We start from the raw sequence: 27,566 nt of genomic DNA, 5'->3' as shown, positions 1-27,566 counted from the left end.
CAAAGTTTTCAATGCAATGCATTTGGCTTCGTGTCTGCATTCCAGAGCTAATCTCCCACTTCCATATGGGGTTGTGACCCTCTCTGGTTTTCAGCTTTCTGTATCCGATAATAAACATACATTCCTGTCACAGCATCTCATCAAATTAAATAAAAACAAAAACCCATACCACCCGTGCTCTGGGTTAAAAAAAAAATTCACTGTTTCCTTCCACAGAGATTTCTGAAACAAGGCACAAATTTAGCATTAGCATTTTTTTCAACAGCACAGACATTAGAAGTGTGCGTAATTGAAATGCACACAGATAATATTGACAACCGGTTATTTTACCTCCGGGCCAGATTTTTAAAATTTTTTATTTCAGAGACCAAGAGGGAGGAACAGTAACAGTAAAATGAAAAACCCTTTAAAAAAAAACAATAAAAAAAACTCAGTTTTGTTACTGCTCCAGGTTCCCCGCATTCTGGCACGGACCGGCCGCATCAAATTCTGTTTACGGTGGCAGGCGCGGAGCTTCCTGCCTCGAGATGGCAACCCGAAGGGTGCGATCTCCGGCAAGGTGTCCGGTTTTCCTGGAGGACGTCTCGGCTCCGGTTGTTTTGGTGGGAATGATTCATGCCTGGCGCATTGTCCAGAGGCCTGAGGAACCTGGAGCTTTCCCATCGGAGCGGAATGAAGAAAATACAGAAGGCGGGATCGGTTTTCATTACCATCCCCATAAAAAAAAACTGTATATTCTGTAGAAAGCACAATGCACGATCCTTCCTTCTTGACGAGACGAGAGGCTCGCTTTAATTTCCTGTTTCAGGGCTAACCTTTATACACAATTCAGACAATGCCATCACAGAATTATTGGGGCACGCACGTGAATAACTGAGAGTCTCGACGGTTCGTCAGGACCGGGCCAATCAAACCCCAGGGTGACCCACCGCAGCAGGCCTTGTCGTCGGGTTTATCGGCGCCCGGAGGCAGGAGGGCGGCGGGACAAAGGAACGGGCCCGTAGCCCGGGAACGGAGCCGCCGAAATGCCAGCGAAGCCCGTCCGGCTCCCTCTGATTTAGCTTCGCTTTTCTGAAGCCGAGTTCAAAGAGCGCCTCACGCTGAGGTGGGAATTGACTTGTAGGGGGAGCGATCCTCTCTAAGCAGCGGTCGGTAGGTTTCATCCTCGCCGCAAGGAATGGCGGTATTAAAGAAGCCTGGATGAAGGCTCTGTCCACCTGCTCTCTTCTTCCCACAGCACTCAGGACTGTCTACGAGACACATCCCGTCTTCAAAAGGACGTTTAATTATTTGCTTAATGGCTCATATTATTCCATTTCATTTCACCCCTGTTTCTAGTCCAACCCCACCCTCTTTAGACAGCCTGTCTAATCTTTATCGTCTGTTCACCGTGACAACTTTTCAGGTTCATCGTCATGTTTCCGTTTTTAGAATGTCCTCCTGGGAGCCATAAGCTATCTCTTATTTAACACAGTAAGGAAACAGTAAGTAAACATAATGATTACAACAAATAGATGAATTATTTCCCACTCAAATATAAGAGGATACTACAAAAGTACAAAGCAGAAAATTGCTGGGATAAGTTACAGAATAAGAGAAACAAACTTAGCCGGTTTAAGTTCAAACATTCTCATAAATCAAGCTAGTCATCGATCCAGACAGTCCTCAGCAGGTAGGCATCCATTTTGTGTTTCTTCTCCACAGCTTGATTAGTTTTCTTTCTCCAGTGAAATCATTCCTCCGAGAGACGTTTGAAAATTATGGCAGAACCCCCGACGGCAATGTTGGTACTTTGCGTGTTTGCACAGCGTCCTAATTTTATGGTCTGGAACACTGCGGGGGCAAAACCGCAAACACGGCCCAACGTGTGGTCTCTGAGCATTGGCTGCTTAATTAACTCTGGACTTAACACAAGAACATTTAGAGTTGCAATTATATAACATGCCGTTCCCTTTGTGAGCCAAGGGTTTTCTCTTCTGCACGAACAGGGCGCTCAAATCACTACAACCTCTTTTTTTTTAAAAAAAGACCCTTTTTTGAAAAGACCCTTTGAAAAAACACTGCAACACCGTGTGACGTTCAGAACAAACCCTGTCAGTATGCTACAGACAAACATTTGATTTTTTTGGTGTGTTTTTGCCAACCAGCCTTTAATAACATTGATAAAATCTTCTTTTTAAAGAATTTGTTTCCTTTTGCCTTTTGCAGTTCACATGCAGTACATTCTATGTCAGCCTAATTCTTTTTTACGCTTGGAACAATGTACACAGCGTGAGAAGAAGCTTGGTTGGGGTGGTGAGAGGAATGACTCCTGGCCTCTAAACCACTTGACTTCTCTTTGTCTTGGCGCATGAAGGGGGAACCACTGAGGGCTCAAGAGATTAGAGATATACAGAAATGACTATGAACGCTGACTTCACAATGCCTCTTGTACAGGGGGGTTGTGGGATCGAGGTTCCTTATACAGCACAGGAAATCAATTTGGCGCCTTCATTTGTCGAAGCTAAATTCTCCAAACATCTTCAATAAACAGCCAACAGGGCACACTGTATTGAGCAAAAGCTTGTGTACAAAGGCAGGCCATTACAGCAGTGATAAATCACGTGGCCTCCTACTGGTACTCCACACCAATTACAGTTCAAATGTTAATTAATGTGCTATTTAACTCACCGTTTGAGTGCGCACGATTTTGCTGTTCATGACTTCTCAATGACCCTATAGAAGCTGGGTTTTTCTAGAGAAAGAACAGGGTTTCTGCTCACACCGTAATGAGTTGGACACAAAGGGGGGGCTGATGCAACACAAAATTAATTAGACAAGGTTTTTAGAGAGAAGAAAGGAAAAGCAACCGGGACTGGCTCGGAATGTTGTGCGAGGGGGTTCCAACGCGGTTGCCGAGTGACACACATTTACAGAAAACCTTTTCTCAAGACCGGATTAGGACGACCATGTATAAACTGTCGCTCTAAACAAACAGTACGATAAATACTTTCGTGCTATCAGTAAACACATGTATTTCTGTACATTTTGCCAGTATCTCAATACCTCAGGTGTTTTTTTTCCCTCTTATTGACAGATTTGCTTAAAAAGTTACCAACAATCGCTCACGCATGAAGTTGAACGATCGCAAATGCACTACTCTCGATAAGCTTGAAATTAAGCGTGACCCACATGGTCTAGATTTGTGAATTTATATCCCGTGTTATGTTACATTAAGTAGGTAAACGTATCCTTAAATAAGTTAAGACAGCCTGAAAAGCATGATGTGATAACATTAAGCCCAGCTTTTCAGTATCTTTCCTCGAGGACTAGGCCGGGGTGAGTCATGCTTTTTTAAATTTTAAATCATGACAGGTATGCATTGCCAGCCAGTTGGAGCAGGAGTCGGCGAAACCACACAAAGCTGGCACGGAGTCCCAGATGTTCATCTAATGTGACAGTTCATGGTTTTCCTGGCCCTCGACTCCATTTCGGGTAACGGGACACGTCTGGGACCGAGCCCTGCTTTACCTCATCCTCCGTGCTCGGCGTACGCCTCCAAGCAATCGCAGCGCCCGTCCCAAACTGCATCCCAGCATGCATGGAACCCATTAGAAACTCTCATTGGTAAGGAAAGATGCACTGTATACCGGGATTCCAAACATGACCACAAACGACATTGGCAAGGGTTGCCGATGACGATGCGTCACACGCAGAAGAAAACAGACCCACAGAGCACAGTTTGCATGTCTCGCATAAGTTGCTCCAATGTTGCTGTTTTCTCACGTGACTACCAACAGAAAAAAACAAAGACAGAAATTTGACTCAACTCCGGGGAGAGGTGGGATGAGGAAATACCAAGAAACCAAAAAGCACACAGAAAAAAGGATCTTGCAAAAAAAAACCCCAGAAAAACAAGACTATAAGGTATGGAGAACACCAAATGTGCACACAACGGAACTAATCTTCAAACCCATTATGTTCAGGGTTTGTTAATGGAATCCAGACCAAGCAATAGCCTTGTGTTTATCTCCTAGTTCTCCACTCTAGAGAATACAGTGGACTGGGTACAATTTCTAAATTAGGAATAGATTGCTAAAACAAGATAAAAACCAACACAGGCATGATCTAGAAGCAAATGGCTCAATCTGCATGCACTTCAAGTCTCTACACTTGAATACTTCATCAATCCTTAATTTTATGTGGCTTATAAAATACTTGTAAATGTGACTGTGGTACTTTGGGTGGTACAAAATGAAGCCTCAACTATGTACAGTGTAGAAGAATGGTCGAGAAAATTGATGTGCTTTGCAAAACCTAGGGAAAACGTATATGTTCTTTGAGTCAAATGGCATATCCCTGCAATGGTGAAGCCTTACGATAAGAGTCTAAAGGCAAAAGTCTTTCCTGGTGATAACAGACAGGTATAAGCCTGTGATGAAACCTAAACTTAAGCTTCTCTGAGCTGCTGATAACCTGATATGATCTGACCTTGACCGCATGCCAGGAAAAGACAACCAAACTGACTTTTATCTCCCTTTCCTTACATTAAAATGAGCCCAATGATCTCTTTTCCCTCTCTGCTCCAGTTCAGTGGTGCACTGAAACAGTATTTGCTATATGGCCTCAGGGTATAGCTTAGTATGACCTGGGGTTGAGCCAGTGGAATTGTGGGAAGTCTTTGGCGATCAGCTCTGGTAGTACATCCCATCCAGTAAAATCATCACGAGGACGATGAAAACAACGAGGAAATGAGCTCGACCAATCGGCTGAGCTTTCATGTTGCATCACACCAGCAGTGTTCCCTTGAAGAAAACATTCCACCCAATTCCGTCACATGAGGGTCACGCTAGGGTCTAGACTAATGATATATCCTGTTCCCTCAACTCCCTGAACTTTAATGACTTGTTTTTTGCCCTGCAAAATCATACCTCATACACAAATACAAGGGAAAACCTACATGGTAAACCTATCTACATCTCTCCTGGAGCAGATAGCCAGGTTTCAAAGTTGCTATACTGTCATTTCAATTCAATAGCTATAATCAGCTAATTTGGAGACAAAACACATTTTTAACGCAGTATTTAAATGACTGTTAATTAATTAATCAGACATTGTGCTACATGACATATTCATAATATGACTATAATACCATTATGAATAGGAATTTATGTGTCTCCGGAGAAGATTTAGCCATATAAAACCCCCCTTAGAATATGCTTTGTGATCTCTAAATCAGGAGTCGGCTAAACCATGGCATACTAAAGTTATTAAAATAGACTAAATCATTATAATAATAATTGTAAAACAGTGCATTTACTCATTGTCACAATTTCAACCATCACCAATTTGGTGACGTTAAGATATTCTATTAATGATATCTAACCAATTTTGAGGACCATGAATATAAAGCTTTGCACATAGATGGGCATTCACATATTTAAAAACAGTTCATGTACTAACAGAACAGATTTCCAAAGCTAAAGCAGAGCTGAAATAAAGCATGCTGTGTTCATAAATTGAGTATACTAAATATCAGGGTCTATAGCAAATTCAAGACATTGTACAAGTCTAATCTCAGTTTTACTTATTCCTTAAAAAACAATGAGACACAACGGGGCTAAAAAGGGACGTCAAACAACCTGATGTAAATCAATTCTACATTTAGTTCCTTTCGTTGGATATCACGTTACATCCCTTCCTGCCTGGCAAGATTTCAAACAATATGACTATTTTGATATTCGCACCAAAGTAAACACTGGGACAAAAAAGAACTTCAGAGGGCAATATCTATGTTATTAATGACGGATACTTGATACATCACAAGCAAATGCCTTCCAGAAAGGGAAATCCAGCTGGTACAGCTTATTCAAAAGCTCTCATAGCTGTATCATATGGGAATTGTTTTAACCATTTGAGCAGCAAGTATGCCTAGAAAAGGTCAGTAAGTGTTACTGCACCATTCCATGTAGTCCTTTGAATCATTTTATATTGTGAACCATGTCTCCATTGAGAATGCATACTTTATGCAAGTTTGCTGTATACAGTATGTGAGCACAAGACAGAGATACAGAATACTGAAACAATCTAAGCAAAAAACCCAACGGCACTGGTAATAAAAGGAAGCCATTAAAAAACATATTTTGTCTGGTTATGACAAATAAACCCCTTTTGACTACCCCAGGAAATCGCCCAGCAATGTTAATAAACTTCACCCTAAAGGGAACAATAGCTCCCAGAGCCAGTTTAATGATGAATGACTTAATTGTGATTCATAAGGGCTTTTTATACCAATTCATGCTAACCCACACTTTCACCCATAATTCCTGTTCTCGGTGAATAGTGTACAACGGTCCATTGGAACAACAGGCACCTTCCAAGTTCTAAATGATAAGTTCAGAATCGCACAGTACAACAATCAGCGATAAAAGTCTTGTCTTTTTCTGGCACTCAAACATGACTGCAGATATCAGGCTTGTCAGGGATAGCAATACTGTATTCCCTTATTTGCCAAATACGTTAATGTTTTAATGGATTGTTCTAAAAGTTGTTCTATTCTCTACCAAAGACACTCTATCCATCTTGGAATGTTCAAACAACTTTTTTTATTACTAGTAAACATCCGAGATTGCAGGTGGCCTGTCTTTCTGTGCAGAGACATCTGTTTATATTAGAGAGACAGAGAGGATAGTACAGGCTGTAATATTCAAGAGGCTCTCTGGGGAAAAAATGGTCCAGTGAAGCCAAGCTCACCCAGGACTGAGGTCAAATTAATCTGGGGGATATAAACTGATGGTCAACAAGAATCCATGGTGGGTCATTGAAGCTTTACTTGCACAAGATGGGGTCAAACAGACACTCAATCAAGCCTTCCATATATCTCATTAGTCTATAACAGGGGTGTCAAATTTTACCCGAAAAGGGTTGGCGTGGGTGTAGGCGTGACTCCTGATTCAACGAATTAATTAATCGTGGTCTTCAGGCAAGACCCTGATAAATATAATCAAGTGTCTTAGTGCTGGGCTAAAACACTCCGGCCCTTTCCTGTTAAGATTGGAGACCCCTGGTCCATAACATGTTTAATACTATCCTACTGTGGTTCCCCACTGGGCTGAGGCAACACATCCATTTCCTCAAAATTAAATTCCGGTGCTATTCGCTATAGGCTTCCAAATGTAATTTAATATGGGAGTGAAGCATTACTGTGGTTTCCACAATAAAGGACAACTCCTATTACAATGAGAGTTGGACTTACGTTTCAGCTGGTGATCAGCTATGCAATAAGTCCAAACTGTGTGTCCAAAGAACAAAAGCAAGTTGCCTAGCAGTGGCATTTATTTGTGAGTCAAATATACAGACTCTACGATATATGATCTCTACTCTGTAAAGGACAGGGAAATGCAGCCTGAGTAGCACACTTATCTGCCATAGTTTGTGTGTAGCAACTTCAGGGAGCATTCACATCTCAAGAAACAGGCATCTATGTATCTTACTTTATACTGTTTGTAGGCTGATCTTAAGTCTAAGCTGGCATGGAAATTTGATTAAAACAAACCCTCCTTTCAAATTCTTGTTCAATTCTTGTTCAATTTCAGTAATATTAATACATCCAGGGAAAGGTTCCATTGCTCTTATCTAAAGCATGAAAAAGGAGTACAGGTCAGTGAGGGCTGGATCTGTGGGAAACTAACGCAGTGAGACTGCATCAAAAGCTTAGCAAGGTCACATGAGAAATCCAATAAATATTGAAGTATGGATGCAAATCAAAAGCAAATGTGGATTTTAAGCAGACTGGGTGTGTTCTTGTTCTCACTGGAAAACTGGCAGAGGTTGGGGAAATGTATCCTGTGAACAGTTTACAGTCACTCATTTCTACAAGCATACAAACAACTGATTCTGTACAGAGTGTCTAAAGGTGTATACTTTGTTACTTTAAAAAATTAGTCGTACATTAAACCACAAAATGTCCCCGATACAGTACCTCATTTCAATACTGTCGTGACTGAGAGTTATTAATAATGTTGTGAATTTTGACTTTACTGTGACTTGTATGCGTGCTTATGGTAATCAGTTGTGTAATAATGTTGATCCTGGGAAATAATAAACAAAGGGCAAGATGGTTGTCAATGTGAAATTAAATAAAGAATAAAAGGCATCCAGCTGCTACTCACACCATGACCTGATAAGTTCTCTGCTGATGCACTTTACAGGGGGAACGCAAGGTTGTGCAAAAGCCATAAAAGCAACCGCTAACACGGAAACATCTGAACGGGATTTATAGGCCACTGGGCCGTTATTTCTCATTCTTGGCAACCAAAACGCAGGCCTAGTTCAAAAACACAGCCCTTGTCATTTCACAGCAAAGCCATTTCAATAAAACTTCAAATTACGCTATCAAGCGGCGAGACCGTCGTCAAACGTCTGTCACATTGACTTGACCTGTTTTACTGAAGAATCCCTGCGATTCAGTTTTAGCCAGTAAGGGCTTGCAGCCCCCCACTCCCCTCCCGATCCAAATCCTTCCCTCCGGCATGGAAATGCAGAGATCCAGGCCAACTGTGGGGCCAATCTCCAGGGCTCCTTCCAGCTGGCCTGTCCCTCAGCCCAGAGACCCACCGTGGACTTCACCACGTTCCGCAGAGGGGGGTCACGCGACGAGTACGATTTCGCTCAAATAAGCCCGCTTCGCTAAGCGCCGCGGGCCCTGGCCTGTCAGGGGTGATTAATGGGCACGGCCGGCCCCGCCCCGAAGGCAACCGGGGCGCCGCGCATCACCTGAGGACAAGACTTTTCATCGGCGAGAAGAAAGCCGGCAGCCCCGTCGGCCCACGGGCCGGCCTCAGACTTCCAGGGGAGGGGAACGTGCTGAGAGGAACCAGCCTCCTCCCATCTGCAGAGCAGGAGGCTGGCTGGCTCAGGTGGGGGGGGGGGGAGGGGGAGAGAGGGGGGCGGGGTAGGAACAGTTTATGCACCCAGAATGGTGTGGTCCAACGGCCCAGGCCAAACGGCTGGGCGCACTGTGCTGACATGTCCCCTAAGAGCTGGACCACTCCGCTGGCCACCCTGCTCGGCCCTCCCCAGAGGGTATGCGCAATGTGATCAAAGCCTCAAGTTTAAATGCCATCTGCTTCCAATTCAGGTGGGAGGCAGTCACAGCTTTCCAAGGTCAACTGCCTGAATGGATTTACCTTCAACAAAGCAGCTTCAAGGTCATTCGGAATAATATTCCTGGAATGAGTTGACAATGGCATCTTCTAGGCAGATAGTCTACTCACTAATGTCCTTTTGAGCTTCTCAACGGACGGAGAGCACTTAAATTTTACCCATTGTGTCACCTTCACCACAAACTGAAATAGGCAGTTAGTTGAAATGAAAAAAAAACAGAGTACAATTGCAAATACAATCATTCTGCGTTACCTAAGACTACTAAATGCTTTGATGCGGTAGCAACTAAAAGTTTTCCTATTAATTTTTATCTTTTGGGATCGGTGATGTCATTCACTGCACAGTGCTGAAGGCTTGTTTTTTTTTTTTTAAACAAAGCCAGATGGCCTCACAATGTACAATTCCAGTCTGAGAGACTGAAAATTTAACATGTCCTGGGTTATTATGTTTTTAATTTCATTTTAACTGCAAGCAAGCATGTTTAAGGATGTGAAATGATTCAACCGCTGCACACACCCAAGCCAGCAGAGACGATGCACATAATTCTTAGCAAATTCTTGTGTGTTAAAAAATCCACTTGCAAGGATTTATCGCATCTGGGCCAAGATCAGAGTTACACAGACGCAGAATGCAGCTCTCTGAAGCCTGCCACACTTTTGGAGAAGCCAGTCACTGGTGGCGGCACCATCTGGTTTCATTTTAAATCTGCGCTTTGTTTTACCGGCTCTGTGTTTACACTCCGAATAATGCGTTGCCACTTCCATCGCGAGCGAAGCGGACAGAGGTGGAAAATCCAGGTTCAGAAAGTAAAAGTCCTCCCCAGTATTTTGTTACAACCACCTGTATTTGCTAATTAGCACAATTCTTCAGCCAGGAGGTGGAACTAATTAGTAGAATCAGCTTTCTGAGTTCATGGGTGGAAGAAACACATGGCTACTTTCTGACCTCTGGACTTTCCACCTCTGGAAGCGGGCATCTCACCTGCGATGCAGAGGCCGAATATGCTGAGGAGCACCAGGATGTACAGGGAGACGATGGCGTACTTGATGGCCGACAGGGAGTCCAGGTGGGCACAGCAGCCGTCAGCCTTTCGTCTCCTCTTGGAAGAGCCGACTGCAAACGAAACACCGCTCTTCAGAACAGCCGAAAACAACGTAACCGGCAGGAAGAAGAGACCAGCAGACAAACCTAGATATTGCATTTGAGGGCCCTTTCTTTGGGCTGTGGAGGGCACAGTTAACTTGTAAAATACTGCAAGTGTTCTGGTTGTAAAAATTCAAGCCAAAATTCAAGTGTTCCCCGGTGTGCATGGATCAGGGACAGGAGCCAGCTAAGAAAGTATGCATTCAGGGATATGCAGTTATTGCTTATTTTCCATTACACGTCCTTCATCTGTATCTAATCAGATACATGCTCAATGTATTAAACAAAATGTCTGAGTAGCCACAAACTCTCGTCACACTCTGTGATTTGGGTTTCAGCCATAGCTGGAGTTTTCTTGCCTTGTCAATCTCACTTCCATGTTGCTTGTGCAGTGATCCCAAAAGGCGACCCAAAGCCAGGATCAGCAAGGCTCTCCTCGGAATTCACACAATATTTTTTCTGGACCAGTCAAAATCGATCATTCGTCAGACTGTTCCCACACAATCACGCAGTTATGACTACAGAAACTCACTGAATCAATAATGCACCTCTTCAGTTTGGTAGCCTAAACTGTATACATGCCAGCACTAGTTTTGATCCTGTTTTACATGACCCACTCTAAACCTTCTCCCATGCTTGTCAAGTCTATGAAGGTCAATCAAAGGATTCAGGACTGAACAGAACTTGTGACAGAAGAATTATTATTATTTATAACATACAATATAGTATTATTATCATTATATCACAGGATTATTATTTTTGGATGTCATGATGCATCATGCTCCCATTACTAGAAAGAACCAAGGCTGAACAATAACAGGTTAGGAAATAAAATATATGAAACCCATGCAGTGTTGTGGCCTTTTTGGCAAGCGAAACCTTCCCATGAATCATAACCCTGCAGACTCATTGCAGGAGTATACTGTATATTATTTTATAGAAATGTATTTTTAATTTAATTAATCATTTGAAGAGTAGGTTTTTTCGAATGTTTTTTTTCAATATTCTAAGTCAGTGTTCTAGAACTCCATTGCATTCAATTACCAGTAGTGATTGTTACATCTGCATTAGAATGTTCAGTATGGAACACGCTAATCATGTACTAGTGATCTTACACGTTGACAAGTTAAAATAATAAAACTTTTTCCCCCTAAAATATCTCATTTCTGTGAGCCCAGAAATAGCATTTGCTTATCTTGAGAAGAGCGCCTCCTAAAGTTACACTCCCAAGGGAAATACAGTATGTCCAGTAGTGGTAGTATCCCCTGACCTAAACATGATACAAATGAGTGAACAGCGACAATTTTCCTTGTCTGAAACAGGCCTCACTGATTCGAGACAATATTTTTTGTGGAGCCATAGGCATCTGCTAACATGTATCGTAAAACCTAATTAATCATGGCTCCCTCTTTTCCATTGTGACTGCTAGGGTCCGTGAAGCCTTGAGCTCGAGACCCGTTGAGAGCCAATCCAGAAGACACAACGTTCCATAAACATACTTCTGCCTTCTCTCCACAGCACGGTTTCATTTGTCCCAGGACCGATGATGTCATTTCAGTGGAGACAGGATTTTTTTCTTTTTTTTTTTTCTTTTTCACTGCACACAAGCTGCGGGACTGAATATTGCATTAACCTTTCAAGAGCCGCGAGGAGTCGAGGCTTTCTCAAAATTAAATCCCAGCGAGGGGAGGGACACACCCTTTATCCTTTTTACGAGGGCGAAAGAAAACACAGCTGCCGTGGACTCGAAGGGAAAAAAGGAATGTTTAGCAAACCGTTAAGCGTTTTGCAGGTGTCACTTCTTGATCAGGCAACTAGTAACAGCGAACTGGAAAATTACTTTTGGAAATTAATTTAATATACTTCACAAACAAAAATAAAAAAAATAAATAAAGAGAACACTCGCTAGATATAATCTTCATGAGCTACGGCATTCTAGCCTAGCTACACCCGCTACATATGCGCATTGTCAATCAGCAGATCCAGTGAATTGTTTACACCAGTATGGTCCCAAGTGGATCCCACATTCAGTCAGCTAACACAACACAGGATATCAGGGACTCGCTACAACATTTACCTTGCTTCATATCAGGTGATGTTCACAAGAGTCAATAAGAACTACATACTAGCTTGACATCCAACTTTGAGCTCCAGGGCTATGAGCTAAATGGTGTGGAACAGCTTCTACTTTAAAAAAATTCCAGCAACATTAAAGCATGAAAACAACAAGACTTAGTGGGGAGGCTATTGCCTAGGTTTGTGCTTTTTTTGCCAAATGAAAGATTTTCCATGGGCCTTATTTTTAAATGCTAATTTCTTTCGCTTAAAGCCTGAAATTAATTTCACGCTCCACTCCGCTGTACATACAAAAATTGCAACTGTAAGGTATACTTCCGAATTTTTGCAGAGGAAACCTCTAGGTGCCTTATAAAAGTAACATTGGCATCATTATTCAATATCCACATTTTTTGCATTTTCCATAAAGTGGTATACTTATAGCCAATGCTAAGGAAAATTTTCTGCACTGCAAATGTGCACATGCACCTGTTTAAGCCAAGTTCCTACAAACCCCATGGCATTTCCCATTACAGAATATGACCTCAGCAACCTACAATCATGTGTCATATTTCACCCATTCCTCTTTATCTTCCAAAATCGAGCAGACAAATACTCTGTAAAGACACTAAAAGGAGACAGTCTCATATCATATCTACATAATCTGTAGTATGTATACAGTAATTCTTACCACACAACTAAAAGCAATATGAAAAGATAAACAAACTTCATGCCTCATGTAATACCCACAAATACAACCAAAAATTACGCTTTCATTAGCATCATTATGACTAAAGTGGTATAACTTATGGACAAACTGTGTGAGCAAATATCGGCCTTATTTTAAAAATCTAGCGATGGAAAAATAGATACACAGATAGATTGGTACTGTATGTTTGGTATGAACCATGATTGCTTGTTTACTAACAGCACCCAAAAACCTACAGTAGACCGCACTACTGGTACTGCCTCCACCCCTTAAGAATTGACTGAAATGTCTGTAACAGCACCAGATGTGTGCTTTATGGTTATGGTCATGCAGGGGCATGAGGGGCAGCGCTGGGTCATGCTTTCTCATCTCAGAACCCTTTAGGCACAGTTCAAAATTTCATACCCCCTCTATCTAAGTGAAACGATGACTGGCCTGATAATTGAGAGTAGCATGAAGAATATGACAGGCTTTAATAGGGGGTATCTCTTAGACCTTCAGCTCTGAACCGGCATACACTCATCGCCAAATTCCTGGTAAAAACAAAGAATTTAATTGGAAAAGAGAGGTGATGAATAAAGGTACATTTCAAATGTACTGGTAGGCAAACAATGCCAAACCAACTAACCTGTGGAATTGGGTAGGAGTGCGGGGCAGTTAACGAGACAGCAGCAGACTGAAATGGTGGGTAGGTCACTACCTGTGATGTTAACCTCCAGTTTTTAACCTGGGTGACTGCTGTGAACATCAAGTGTAAAACATGAAAGACAGGCACAAATGTTGGGGGTCACTCAGGATACAGGTGTCGACCGAGTGAAAAAAACGAAACAGATTTAATCACAAGCTTACCTTCTTCACACAGGTTCAGCTTGGACAGGTTTCTGCTGTTCATCCCTTCGTAGCCCTCTTCGTAGAAGGATCCATTCTCCCGCTCCTCGTACGAGCTCAGGTACATGGCCTTGTTCTCCATCGAAATACTGTCGCGCAGGAAAGGAACAAAAAAACGACCAGTTTTCAGGATCCTTGTAAATGAAATCCGACACGCACGGACATGCATTGCACTTCTGTGCCTGACTCGAAACCCACTGGCACAAATACCACCCATGTTGCATGAAACGTATCAGAATCCATCCACCCATCCATCCATTATCTATGCCCGCCTATCCTGGACAGGGTCGCAGGGGGGTGCTGGAGCCTGTCCCAGCGTGCATTGGGCGAATGTATCAGAATGACAAATCTAATTTAAATCCCTGAAGAGAGGATGATGTATGTTTAATTACCCGTTTCCATGGTGCTGCTCTTACCCATAGTCGCCACAGTCTATCTGATGTAACTACAGTCATTTGCATCAAACTCACACTGTTTGCCATCCCAGTGAAAATGTGGGTAGCAGGTTTTGAATTTTTTCCCTCCTTCACTTCTCGCAACAAACTCAGCTGATGTGTGTTTATCACCACTTATTTAAGAGAACATAAAACACATTAAGAAGAACATGAATCAGATAGCAAAACTGTGAATGCTCCAGCAAGATTGTTGGCCAGGCAAATCTAATGCAGAATGACTTATTATGACCTTATTATAAGTTCCATTTTACACCCTGTCCAGATAACCATGAGTTAAGCACTCCCCTGAGGCAGGTTTTGCTAAGACCTTGGAATGCGTGCTGGCCCATCTCCATGAAAAACAGATGTTTACGCAAAAATATGAATATATTATTTTCCGCGTACACCGGGCTCGGTTTTTTTGTGCATGTTCCCCATCTATTTTTGTTTTTAACACTGAACCCCAGGACAACCCCATGTGAAAGCTCTGTTCTCCCTGGACCGTGGCCAGGGCTTAGCAGTACATAACCGAGAGTGAGACTCGGGCAGATTGTCTCTCTGGCAGTTTTTTTCCACAGATGAGCTCCAACGGGGAGCGTAGAACGACAGGGATAAGAGAAAATGATGCAAAACCGTGGACGGAATAAAGTGTTTGCTGCAACAAAATCTGGTAAAAGGTTTTGCTGCCTTAACCTTTCAATTGAATTTAGTTACATTTACATTGGATATGAAACCCTCGGTGGTGGGACGACAAGACACCTCATTCCCGTGTTGAGTCTGGGCCCTGCTCGCTGAATATAAAACCACCAGATATTTTGATATTTGATATTTTGGCAATCCCCCATATAAATAAAAGACGACTCTGTGTTTATTTGTTCATTTCCACGTCCACTTACTACAAAATTATCAATGAACTTAGGACCAGCATAACATTAGATTTGAAAAAGCAAGAGAAATATAACAAAAACAAACCAAACACGTGCACCGCATGGGCTGAATTACGAGCAAGAAGCCATGAGAAGAATGCGGATTCCATCCAAATCCTTTTGTGCTGCCCTCTAGTGCCATAAATCAGACGTAGAGTCCACAGCGAGTGGCTCGACAGCAAACATTCACAGCTGTACAGCTGTCGGCGAGAGACACTCCCACATTCCTGCTTCGCCGCTGTCTCATGATACTGAGCTCCTCCTGGGGGGGTCAGGAGACAACCCGGAGCAGCGGCAATGCAAATGAGTGCTGTGAAAATTGAAGATCCCTGTCTGTAACTCCCTGAGGTACAGTTAGTGATGATGTCCCAGCTAGCCAGATAAGAGGCCTTTGGCGGGGGGTGGGGTGGGGGTGGGGGGGTGAGTTTAAGACAAAGACATTTAGGATAAACTTAAGAAACCCTTAAGATGGATGCCTTGTATCTGCCGCAGCTATTGTAAACACTGAGGCCTCGGCCTCCAAGAAGAACATCGTGGAGAAGGCCCCTCTCCTTGCATTCTACAACAAAACTGTTATGACGAGTTTGAAAAACTCCACATCTTTCAACTGCATGGCCTTTGAGAAAACGTTAGATGTATCTGTGCTCAATCTGTGCTTACTTTTTATTTTATTTTCCAAGGTGTGTGTGTGTGTGTTAAGTGGGCGATTACCCTTTTTCTGAGTAGGCTCAAAAAAGTGTGAATGTGTGTGGGGTGGGTGGGGGGTTCTCTTGACAACATACTGAAATGTTATGTATCTTCCAGCATTGAATTAGCATGGTCTTTTCACAAAGGTGAAATAGAGATAGCATTTGTGCACCATTGTGCGTAGCATTGTGGGATTGCTCCTCTGTGATCAGACATTTTACAAAAGGACATGAAGTCAGACGGACAGCGAATTGTTGAGCAAAGTCATTAAATAGCATTCAATCTAGGCTTTTCATTACTCAGACAGGGTTCTGCTCGGCTTTTCTGGTCTGGCAGACAGAGCCATTAGCACGCCAGGCTGCTAGGAGACATGGGATTACTGCTCATCATTGTCACCGCTCACAGGACGCTGGGAAAAGGCAGACAGGCGTCTTCCACCACCACCCATTCTATGTGTGCCTCTCTCTCTCTCTCTCTCAGTCTCTCTCTCTCCCTCGTGCCTGGGACCTGCACACACAGTCAACTAACTCTTAACATATAACATTTGGTCCCACATTCCAGAGTGAGACCAAAATTTATCTGTTAAGAGTTGAATGAACACTGTTAGAGTTGAATTTTACTGGACATTTTACTGTGTACAACGTCTGAAATGTTTCTTTCAACTAGAGACAACTATGCCAACTCTGCTGTATCTTCAAGTTAAGCATAATTTCACAAATACACACTTGCACTGTCGCACACTTTTCACACACACAGATACATGCAGTCTATTCTAGCTCTCACTCCACCCTTCACAGTTTTACACCTTCAATTACCTTTCGCGTTACTTATCCGTGATTCAACTGTGCACGTAAATGGAGTGCTCATAGTACTCTTTTGCCGTGCTCTTTAATGGGATATGTAGATCGAATAAATTATAGCCAGGCAACTGATTGCAGAAAGGGGCTATATTCATGCAGACGGAGGAGAAAGCATATGTTTTTTTACACTCGAGTCAAATATCCTTGCCCAACGCTCTAAAACTTAACATTTCCAAAGGCTGGACTCAGAGTGAGCTAACTGGGAACTGCTCGAGCGATCAAAAAGGCAGCTGTCACGTTGGAAGTCTCCGCAGGCAACCTCTCGGCAGGCTTGCAAAATCTAACAGAAACCGAAGCGGCTTTTGAGCAAAGCAAAACATCTAGAGCGCGCTGTTTGATCTGCTCCATGTAATGCGCGGGATGCAGGGTCAGCGTCGAGTGCGTGTGGTCTCTCTCTCTGTTAGGCTAAGATACGGCTGGATTGCGATCGGACATCAGCGACCGAATTGTTTTGAAAGGAAACCAGTTGTGTAGATCAGTTGTAGATGCAATAACATTACTCTCAAGTCATTAGGCAGACGGAATCGTATCTGTGACCTCTGATGCACTACACTGATAGACTTCGAAACTAACCGCACACAGGTCACAGGTAGCTTGTACAAGTCTGTTGTAAAGTCCACTTGTAAAGTCAGATACGGCAACAGACCCAGAACTCGTCACGAGTTATTGTCTCTTCAAAGTCCAACAAATATTACACTGACCTGCAAAATACCATCATATGTCTAAGACAGCCTAAAACACCAACTTATATTTGCATGAAATTAAATGTAATTAGCTAATTTCCAATCATCTAATTGTTGCAAAATATAAACATTTTACTAGAATGAAGCAAATAGGAAATTTCAATCTCAATTTTCAGTATTTTACACATCCTTTCATGCTGAAATCCGTGCACTGTAAAAACAGAAAAACTACCTACTGAAGGCAAGCTCTGAGCAAAGATTGCTCTACAGTCAAGTGCTAGAAGCAAGTGGAATATGACGATGTTTTTCTTTACTTTTTGAAGAGTCACAGGAGTTGCAGCATCACGTTGCATGACAATAAACAACCCTCAGATAAAAATGTTGCCACTTACCTCGTCAGTTGTGAAAAGTTCCACGATTGAATATTACCCTAGCACTTCATGATGATATCTAATCCTAAATGTAATAAGGATTTGTAATAAAGACGAATATCTTTCGCTTGTATATAATGTATTTACATTCAACAAGGAACTTGACAGGCGTTCATTTCAAATAGTTTTGGAGACAAAACATAACTAATAAATAATCATTTGTAACAAAAGTTGAGCACCGCCACGAGAGCTGTGCATCCGCTCCAGGGCTTTCTGGATTTGTAAGAGCAATTTTAACCAAGCCGAGCGTAAGGTGCGTACCCTATTCTAATTAGATTCGTATTTACTACATTGTACAGTATCTAGTTTCCCCGCTAGAACGCCCGAGGCAATGTCCAATAAAACTGCATTAAAAACTTTTATATTTCTTTTAACAAAAGCGCCCTCTCCTGGAGACAAAGTTTTACTTTTCTATTGTACCCGGTTGTACCAAGCTAACGATGAACCAAAACAACACAGAAGAACGCAATACACGTTCGGAACGAAATACATTTTACAGACAAATAATATTTACTCATGTATTATCAATCTTGTTTTTCGTGTTTTCAAGTCGGCGCCAATTAGATAAATCATAACCAGTTTTTTTTTGTTGTTGTTGTTGTTTCAAAACGTTATTCATGCAAATTTATTTGTGCAAAGACAGACACTCTTTGTCCAGGCAGATAGAGATTCATATGCAATATCTGCGCAGATCAGAAATTGGGGGAAGTATTTGTCAAAGAGAATGTTTTTTTTCTGAAGACCATGGAGGAGGTAGAGGTTGATGACACAAGGGAGTTCATTTCACCACTTGGGGGCTACAGATGAGAAACTGAATCCGTGGCTTTGAAATGCTGGAGGGGAGAGACAACCAGCTGTGGATAAATGCAAGGTGCCGGAAAAAGCGGAGGGTAGGGTACACAGCCAGGGAGTGCAAGAGGAGCTTACTGCAGCTTCAGATGCATTTTTCCACATTAGCTGTGTTCTGGATTGCACCAATTTGGAAACGTTGTACTGGGAAGCACATGAGACCTGTTTTGCATTTTTGACAGGAAGTAGCTTCTTGAACTTCGTTGCCAGCCTTGCCTTGTCATGATAGTATTTAAAACAGGAAGTACGAATTAATGTAATGCCTTTACTTTGGGGTTGTGTTATTCTATATAATAGCCCTAAAACCTAATCGTGGACATAGTCAGATCAGGAAGGTGGTTCTTCATTAAAGCCTAAGCCTTACCAATTTGCGCCAGTGTTTTAACCTTTCCCATGGTTGGAGCTGCAGGCCACTTCAGCTTACAAGATGTCCTAACTGCAACCTTTGGATATTTATCTTTTTTAAATAAACCTTTGTATTTGGGTTTACTTACTGTATATAAGTATACAGTAAGTGACAAAATGGTAAAAAAAAAAATATTGTTATATTTGGATTCTTTTTCAAATCTGATGCCTTCTACAGAACTATGACTGAAGCAGAAAATAAAATGCTAATTAATGAGTCCCCAACATGCTCACACAAGGCAGTGATTCATTTCTTTTTGCAGAAATTCACAGCTAAAGCTAAAAGAGGCCTGCTAATCATTTATGGGTCTCCACAGCTTAGTAGCTTTCTCTGTTTCAGAACAAAATGTAATTTTATGGATTGTGAACCTTATTATTCTGCTGCTGTATTGCTTACAAGTATTCTGTATCCCTAGCTATGGATTTATTATTATAAATTATGCTATTTTCCTATTATGACTATTTATTTACTTGCCAGGCTGATCAAGAGTAATTAAGTTATGCATATTATCGGTTTATATAGCCAGATTAACTCTGGCAATTAAGGTTAAGTACAGTGCCTTTCTCAAGGATGAAACTGCAAACTTTGTAATTAAACCAAAGGCCTTAAATTACAAGCTCTGTCTTGTCTCACTGCTAGTGTAATTAAAAGCAAGAGAGAGAGGGACATATGGTGAGAGTCTATACTAATAAAACACTAAACTGAATCAATGCATAATATACCTTCACTTGTAAACAACACAAAATGTATTAAAATGCTTGTAGTTAGTGATAATTACAATACAGTCAATTGATTTGATTCATCCTTGTGTGGCCTATGTGGGTGTGTCTGAAATATAATGGTTTATTTTTCTGTATTGTTTCTTCTTTAGCATTTTGCAGATGGTGTAGTTTCCGTCCTTGATTATGTATAGTCTGTTGTCCACATTGCATAAGAAAATAACTGTGCTATTATTATTATTATTATTATTATTATTATTATTATTATTATTTATTTTCTCAGTTGAACAATAAAATGGTTTTCTGGCTGTTGGGGTATGAAATGAACCTGCGGTTGATATATTCTTTGCGTGTTTTGGCTTAATCGGTATTTTCAGATAAGTGCATGCGTGTCAGAGACTTAATCAAGGAAGAAACAAGCAGGACTAATAAAATGCACCACGAAAGGTCGGTGCTTGCGCTTGGCTGTGAAATTTCCGTGCTCCTTATGGTACCATTCCCTTAGATATTGCATTGGAGTGGGCGGCTGAATTCCTCCCAAAGGAGAGTGCTCTTCCTCCTGCTTCCACTGGCACGCGCAGATGAGCAAAACGCGTGCGTCACTGTCCAAAACGTGCGCGATATCGCAGGTAAGAAGCAGGCCAGGTTTCCGGAAACATTCAGCTGTGACTCTGCCAACATTCAATTTAAAAATAACGCGCTGTCATGTTTTAAAGAGCCAGGTAAGCATTACAACGACTACTTTCACTAACAAGAGGTTTTTAAAGTTTCCCTTCTGTTGCTCGGTCTTTCGAGCGACAGAAGGGCGTTAGTGTATTTTCTTTGACCATTTAATTACGTTTAATTCGTTCATTCCTGTTGCCCCTCGCGAAGCGCCAACTGAACGGTTTAAGTTGCAGGTTGTTAGCTATGTCCTGTTCGAACTGGAATAGCCCTGAACCCGCTGTCCTGGCTAGCAGCTTGAGTTAAGCGTTACATTCACTTTTGACTGCGACCCTCAATATTAGGCCTACGTCCTGTATGGGATGGAATGATGTAGATGCTTTGAAACTACGAACCCGATGTTGTAAAACAGACTGTGACTATAATGGCAACGTTGAATGTTATTACAGTGATGTTAAAACAACGTATTCAACTGGCTGCAGTAAGCCTTCTGCATTATTAAGGAATAGTTGATGCAGTAACGCAAATCGCCGCTTGGGGGTATATTTGTACCAGTAATTTTGCAGTCTGCGACACCCCCTGCATATTTTTTTTCTTATATTGCAGGCAAATATATTGTGTAGCATATAGTGTGTAGAATGTCAACTTCCTGATGAAAGTCTGTCTTTTTGTTGTATACCACAACAACTAGCATACCTTATAATACAGCCAAACTGGCTGCAGTCCTCATCACGGGTCCAAGGTAAGAGTGTGTCCTTTTATCTTGGGTTGTTGTAATGCAAGTGATCTGCTGTCTTCCCCACATTGTCCTCCTGTGTACCTTATTGTAACAGGAAACCGCTGCCCCCTGTTGTGTTGTTTTGCTGCTGTTTTATTTGATATTCAAACAAATGTACATTTCATTACAAATAAGAAAAGAGATATATTTTATTCTATAATTAATGCTTTGAATTTAAAGCATAGTAAATCTGCGTTTATTTATTGTGTTTTCTAAGAAGTATATAGAGAAAAATTGCAGATGGTCTCCACTGCCCTGGGGAAAATGGAGGAGCCCTTCATTTAGATTTATGTTTGTCAGCAATGGATAACACGCAGCGTCATTATGCTCTCTGTTGTTTTTTAAATAGACAGTGACTATACTGTCCTCAAAATTGAACTGAAATACCAGTGTTGTTGTTTAAAGGAGTGGTCTTCATTATTTTAATGTCTTTTTATTTGGAGCCGGTGTGTATAATTGTGATAGATGACGGTTTTATGCGGCGAAACAGACAGGAATTAACATGTTAGAGCATGAGGAGGAGTCTCATTTGTTCCCATAAACCAGGTACAGTGATGTAATCCAGTGGAATGTGTATGACTGATGAGAGTTATTTACTTGGATTTCTTGTGCTTTTTTTGCCCTCTAACTGAAATAATTTTCTTTTTGTTTGGCATTGGCTTGTGCATAGTCCCGTGGGACTTCATTCTTGGCAGTGCTGGGGTTTAATCTCTTTAATTATATGAGGGAAATTTGATTTTTTCCATTTGAAATCTCAAAACGAGGTTGTGCCCAACGACATGCAAAGGTCAAATGAACAATTCTGCCGAATACGTTTATACAAGTTTGTTTCTGACATTAGTCAATTTTGGGGCGTTGGTGTTGAGGAGCTCGCTTCTTTAATTTGTCATCTAGTATGCACGTGCATATAAACAGACATCTATTAAAACAGTTTCGCACTTAATGGCCAAGAACTCATTCTAACGTGTGCCATTCCTAGTGTCTAAACGTTATGAATAACGACACAGCCTCACAAGAAACCGGACGGAATCGAAGTCGCTCCTATGCCTTCTAGTTGATTCCGATGGGAACGCGTCGACGTAGGAGGCAAAGCACCCGGCGTTGCGTTGAAAGGCTCGTGGCTCTTTCTGGGAAACACGGGCCGGTGGAGGTTCATTTCACATCGGCAATCCTCGGTCATTTAAGACCTCATCTTATGCCTGCACGAGCGGCAGCTCGACGCGCTCGAGGGGGTGTTTCTGCAGATGTGGCGGAGGAAGTAATTTCCTCTCCCGTAACCTCTCCCAACATTGAAAGCTTAATGAGCGTCGCAATTTACCAGCAACTTTTAGTTTAGTTTGCACGCCAGTGATGACGTGCTTGGACACAAGTTGCTAATGGTATAGATCAGGTTCATACGAGATTCTTTGCTTAAAAGCCTTTTTTGATCGGCATTTAAAAGTTCATCGCATTGATGTTTTCCTGTTTTTTTTCCCCAACTAAACATTGTGCACCTTTTGGTTCCAGAGGATCAGCGATGAACGATTTGGCATTTAAATCAACCGTATGTAATTTAATTTGACAGAATGACTTGGAGTTTTATTTGTCTGATTTTTACAGCAGGAAATCACCTGTTGGTATAATTGAGCGTTTAAGGAAAGGTGGTCAGATAGGTCTGGAAAGTTCATTTCTGCAATGCCATTTCGACCATTCTAATTACATTTAAAATCTTGAAATATAATACAAATCCAATTGAAAGGCAATGCAGCAGAATCCAAATGACCCATTGCTATTGTGCTATTGATTTAGTATAGACCAGGGGGTGCTCAACAAGAGCTGATCCGCTTCAAGATTTAGAGTCAACATATGTCCTTATTTAATTAGCTCAACTGCTTACCCGATCTGACGGTTTCCCCCAAAAACCATCAGCTTTAGCTGAAGACTGCACATACCCTTGGAGTATATTGCTGTTTAGGAAATTATTCAGTTATTTTGTTTAAAAAATAATAATTTTATTTGATTGGTCAAATGGTTAGAACAAAAACCAGCATATATGATGACCCTCCAGGGCTGGACTTATTCAGTCATCGAGAAAGGAAAAATGGGAAGAAACCCCAAAACAAAGTTGAATGCAATTCCTCAATGTGTGACATGCTAAGAAGCTGACACATACGGTTTGTTGAAAGGATCCTTGACTGACAGCTCACAAAGCCTGGTCTGCATTTATGAGCTGTAGGTGTTAACGCACCTCATGTAGGCACTGTCAATTTGAGCAGCACACGAGAAAGTCTGAAAACTGACAGACTTAGTAAGGAGTGCTGAAATTTCCAGACAGAGGTTTGGGAGTAGGGCTGGTTTTTTAAACTCTCTTGATGTATTAACAGTTTTAATGGATGGGGCAGACGAAGTAGAGCAAGGAATTAGACTGGAAAATCTTAGTTGGCAGGATGCTGCTTATACTACAATTGGTGAGATTTGTAAAGAGTGGGTGGAGTTTACCTGTGGCCATTCTTCCAAACTCTCAGCTATAATCCACTCTATCTTGATCGATGTGTGCTTGGAAGACTTAGCACTAAGAGATCCTACCTGTCTTCATGCCCCTGGCATTTTCAGGGCACCGGGATGGGCAGCTGCAAGAGAGTCTCCAACTGGACCGTGGAGGAGGTGCACGTCTGGGCCACAGCTCAGTACCCCTCCAGCCAAGCCACCTTCCGGCAAGCAGTCAGCAGCCATGCCATCTCAGGTACTCCTGCGGCTGCTCGCCCTAAAATGGCTGCCACCATGATCTTAATCCACCTGAACATGTAACGTCAGCCAGTATTTACTGTCATTTCCCCACCTCTCTCTGCACCTTGTGCTTTGTACCGGAGGGAATAAAAAAAATAAAAAAAAGTTTTTGTTTTGTACACTGTTTCCCTCAAGGTTTCACATGGTACTAATGGCAGTCTCAGCAAATACTCGGTCTCTATAAAACCCGATGTTGTTTGAAGTGTAAAATCACTGGCACGGCTTTGCGATTGCTTTTTTTATGGTGAATGAGGGGGGAAAAGTTGTATTTTCTATAAATGCAGCTATATTAAAGTTGATTGTGGTTAGTGTACATGAAGGTGAAATGTATGTGAATGCACTTTCAGATGCTGTCAGACTTTTCATTGTCGTACGTTTTAATTTATTTCAAATGCCTTCGAAAATGATTCTAAAACAGTACTTGAGATACTCTAGAATGGCTGCTGTACAGAAACAGTTCTGTGTTGCTGACATAAAGCAGGATGTAATTCTTGCCGTGTTCCCCATTATTTCCTGTTTATTTAAATGTAAATATTTTGGTCATCTTATCAGCCACGTAGCATGTTCACTTACTTGGAAAAAGAGTCATTTTTATCAGAACATCAGCATGCATGTTATTGCCTCTGCTTGGTTGAGTAATGGCATGTCAGTAAATTCCTGAAAGTAAGTCACGGCCTAAAGAAGCAAAGCATTGTGGGAACGCTCGCGACGTGTGTCCCCCCCCCCCCAGGCCGGGCCCTGCTGAGGATGAGCGAGCATCAGCTGGAGCGGATGGGGGTGGGAGCGAAGCAGCAGAGGGAAATCCTCCGGGACATTCTGCTGCTGAGAGTTCGAGAGGAGCTGGAGAACCTCAACGACATCTTCGTGGGTAAGAGCCGCCCTCCGTCACCCAGGGACATGTGGTCCGGAGGGCCCGTCAGCGTGCGCTAAAGTACTTAGGCCCGGCCGGCGCTCCTGTCCGTTACATTATTTGGCACGGAGCCTGGCGTCGAGAGGGGTAACCTTGAGTCGCCGGCAGCCTCAGACGCCAACTGACAAAAAACGGCATGCGCACCCTCCGCAAAAAATAAAAAAATGTAAATTCAAGTGAAAGAGTGAGAACCCGATCGATCTTTCAACTAGGCGCAGGGAAAAAACATTTTCTATGGAATTCGCCTTTTTGAAGCATCAAAACGCAAGATCAAGGAAAGCTAGCTATTGTCGACTGATAAAACATGCATCTTTCAAAGGCTGTTCATTCAAGGGCTTGCAGTGGAAGAAAATGGCAACATATTTTGTTTCATTGGCAGAAGAAGAACAACTGTAAAGAAAGATTGATGCTTAAGGTGAATAAAATAGATCTTAAAGCCCCTATGTATTTCCAAGTATGTTCTCGTTTTGTTTTATCATTGTGCTTTTATCTGCTGAAGTATGTTCCTTCGGAAATGTTGCATTGGCCTAAAATGTCATATTTGGGAGTTCTTGTAATGGCTATTTTCTAGTGCTCAAAGAACAAGACCAGGTTAAAACCTAGTATATGGCTGGACTGGCCGACCAATGGTGTGACGTCATAACTCGGCCGACCAATGTAAGGTCATCACTCAGTCACTCACTCAGTCACAGACATTCGCGTTTGTAGGGCTGGCCCCGCTGTTGCGGTCCAGCCAAAAATCATTGCTAGTAGGATATTTTCCGGTCCGCCAATGCATTGTGAACGCGCTCCGTTTTTTAAACGCATGCTGGTTTCGCCCTCCCCCCTCCCCTCCTTCCAGAATGCTTCTCCTCCTGACCAGAAGAAGAGACCCGAGTTGTGCTTATTTGTTCTTGCGTGCAGAGAAGAGAAGGAGGAGGGAAGCGGCTTTCAGAATCATTGACCTGAAGAAGACTGTGAGATTGGTTTTGCCACCGTGCTATTTCTCCGAATCAAGCCCCTGTGTGTTTTCCCCCACTCGATGTAGCGCTACCAGTCTTTTTTTTTTATTTTTTTTTTTACAATGCTCAATGGACTATCCAGCTGCAATCGTGATTGGAAAACATCTCTTCGCATTTACCAGGGGGATAGCCCCGCATCTCTCGTCTGGACAAAATGCCGCTATCGAATAATCAGAGCTGATTGGAGGTGGCTAATAGCCGGCTGTATTGCCCTTGTGAGACCCCGTGTGTATTAGTTAAAATGGGAGAGTAAGTCAATTAGGCTTGAGATTCATGCAGCCGCAATTGAAGACAATTTAACCGACGGCCAAATACAGCTGCTTACCTATTATGCCTTACAAGGGAATGTGAATGAGAAATATTTTTTTTATGGGACCTGTTTTTGGCGAGGTCTGAATCTGCTTTCAGCGCTGTGGAATTTTTGTGGGAAATGTCGCATGTGCATATCCCTGTTTTGTGCTACAGGATGGGGAGTTGTTGTTCACTCAACAGCGTGTTTATCTAGTGTGTTAAATCACCATCCTCGTTCAGCAGTGCTGTTATGTTGAGGTTTTATTTAGCAATTGGTTATTTTTGCCCATTTAGACAATTTGAACATTGTTTTTGTTTCCATTAGGCAATTCAATCACAAACTTGCGAATATCTGAACAAATTAGATTTGCTCCATAAAAATCGACATTTCGATGTTTTGATTTTAAGTTTTGTGTCCTTACAAATTTCAGTCTACTCAGAAGCCTTACAGAAAAAGTGACTGATTGCAGTAGAATAGTAGTTTATAATATATAATGGGGTTTAATCCTCAAACTCTATTTTTCTGCATATTGTAGAGATGTTAACATTTGTTGAGCATACCAATATCCAGTGCACTTAATCCATTCATATTTTAAATTCCTGGAGTTTTTCGCAGTCTATTTGCCAAGTTTGAGGTGCAGTCATAACAATAGCATATTTGTTTTATTATGTTTGGAGAATGTCTGTGATTTTCAGTAATTGATTTTCTACGTAAAACATGATTTATTTTCATATGTAAATCTGTCTGTGATTGTGCTGTCTTGATAATCTTGATCATATAGCACTTGGTATTTTATTTTTTATATACATTTTTATTAACAGAAATACCTATATATATATATGATTCATTTATTGCCCTATAAAGACAGTGGAACCCCCAATGAAAAATCACTTCATTTCCTGAAAATAAGATGATGTGTCACATGTAGAGCCACAAAAAAAGTATTACAACAATACAGACTGAATTATAATAAAGGCCTTCATTCTTAATGATTGTGTCAATGTGTCTTATTCTCCCCCATGACCAACAGGTTTATATAGTATGTGAATAACTGAAAGCAAAAATGTGTTACCATATATACGTGTTGTAAACCATGAAACAGTAGTACCAGTTGCTTTTTAAGTTTCATGAATTATTTCCCCTCCTAATTTAAGTGAAAGCCACACACACCTATGATGTGTAAGAGGCAAAACATATTTGTGAATTTTGGAATTTTTACATT

The 27,566-nt window shown here is 41.7% G+C and overlaps 2 protein-coding genes across 7 annotated transcripts in view; one reads left to right on the top strand and one right to left on the bottom strand.

Annotated features, from left to right (window-relative positions):
* scara5 (scavenger receptor class A, member 5 (putative)) overlaps positions 1 to 18,310 on the bottom strand; it is a 43,637-nt gene extending 25,327 nt beyond the window's left edge. The window contains exons 1-3 of one of the 2 annotated variants that reach the window (XM_064340384.1): positions 17,922 to 18,310; positions 13,901 to 14,028; positions 10,126 to 10,257 (exon numbers count right to left, since the gene is read on the bottom strand). In XM_064340384.1, the coding sequence (XP_064196454.1) occupies positions 10,126 to 10,257; positions 13,901 to 14,021 (253 nt within the window). In that variant the 5' untranslated portion in view covers positions 14,022 to 14,028; positions 17,922 to 18,310. Of the gene's footprint in view, positions 1 to 10,125; positions 10,258 to 13,900; positions 14,029 to 17,765; positions 17,857 to 17,921 lie in introns of those variants that run through there. The other variant, XM_064340385.1, reaches the window with a different exon arrangement.
* A 2,097-nt stretch (positions 18,311 to 20,407) lies between these two features.
* On the top strand, positions 20,408 to 27,333 carry LOC135257549 (sterile alpha motif domain-containing protein 12-like). 5 transcript variants are annotated; one of them, XM_064340383.1, is made up of 5 exons: positions 20,514 to 20,656; positions 21,277 to 21,339; positions 23,968 to 24,097; positions 24,872 to 25,009; positions 25,893 to 27,333. In XM_064340383.1, exons 3-5 carry the CDS (start codon positions 23,977 to 23,979, stop codon positions 25,907 to 25,909), a joined length of 276 nt encoding a protein of 91 aa, XP_064196453.1. In that variant the 5' UTR covers positions 20,514 to 20,656; positions 21,277 to 21,339; positions 23,968 to 23,976; the 3' UTR covers positions 25,910 to 27,333. The 5 variants fall into 5 exon arrangements, with proteins under 5 accessions (XP_064196452.1, XP_064196450.1, XP_064196453.1 ...); XM_064340382.1 differs by lacking the exon at positions 21,277 to 21,339 and having other exon boundaries at positions 20,408 to 20,563; XM_064340380.1 differs by lacking the exon at positions 21,277 to 21,339 and having other exon boundaries at positions 20,424 to 20,656.
* Positions 27,334 to 27,566: the final 233 nt, after the last annotated feature.

This window comes from Anguilla rostrata, chromosome 6, assembly GCF_018555375.3.
Source record: "Anguilla rostrata isolate EN2019 chromosome 6, ASM1855537v3, whole genome shotgun sequence".
Lineage (NCBI taxonomy): Eukaryota > Metazoa > Chordata > Actinopteri > Anguilliformes > Anguillidae > Anguilla > Anguilla rostrata.
The sequence above is the reverse complement of the archived record's forward strand: the minus strand, read 5'-3'. Positions and strand labels throughout refer to the sequence as shown.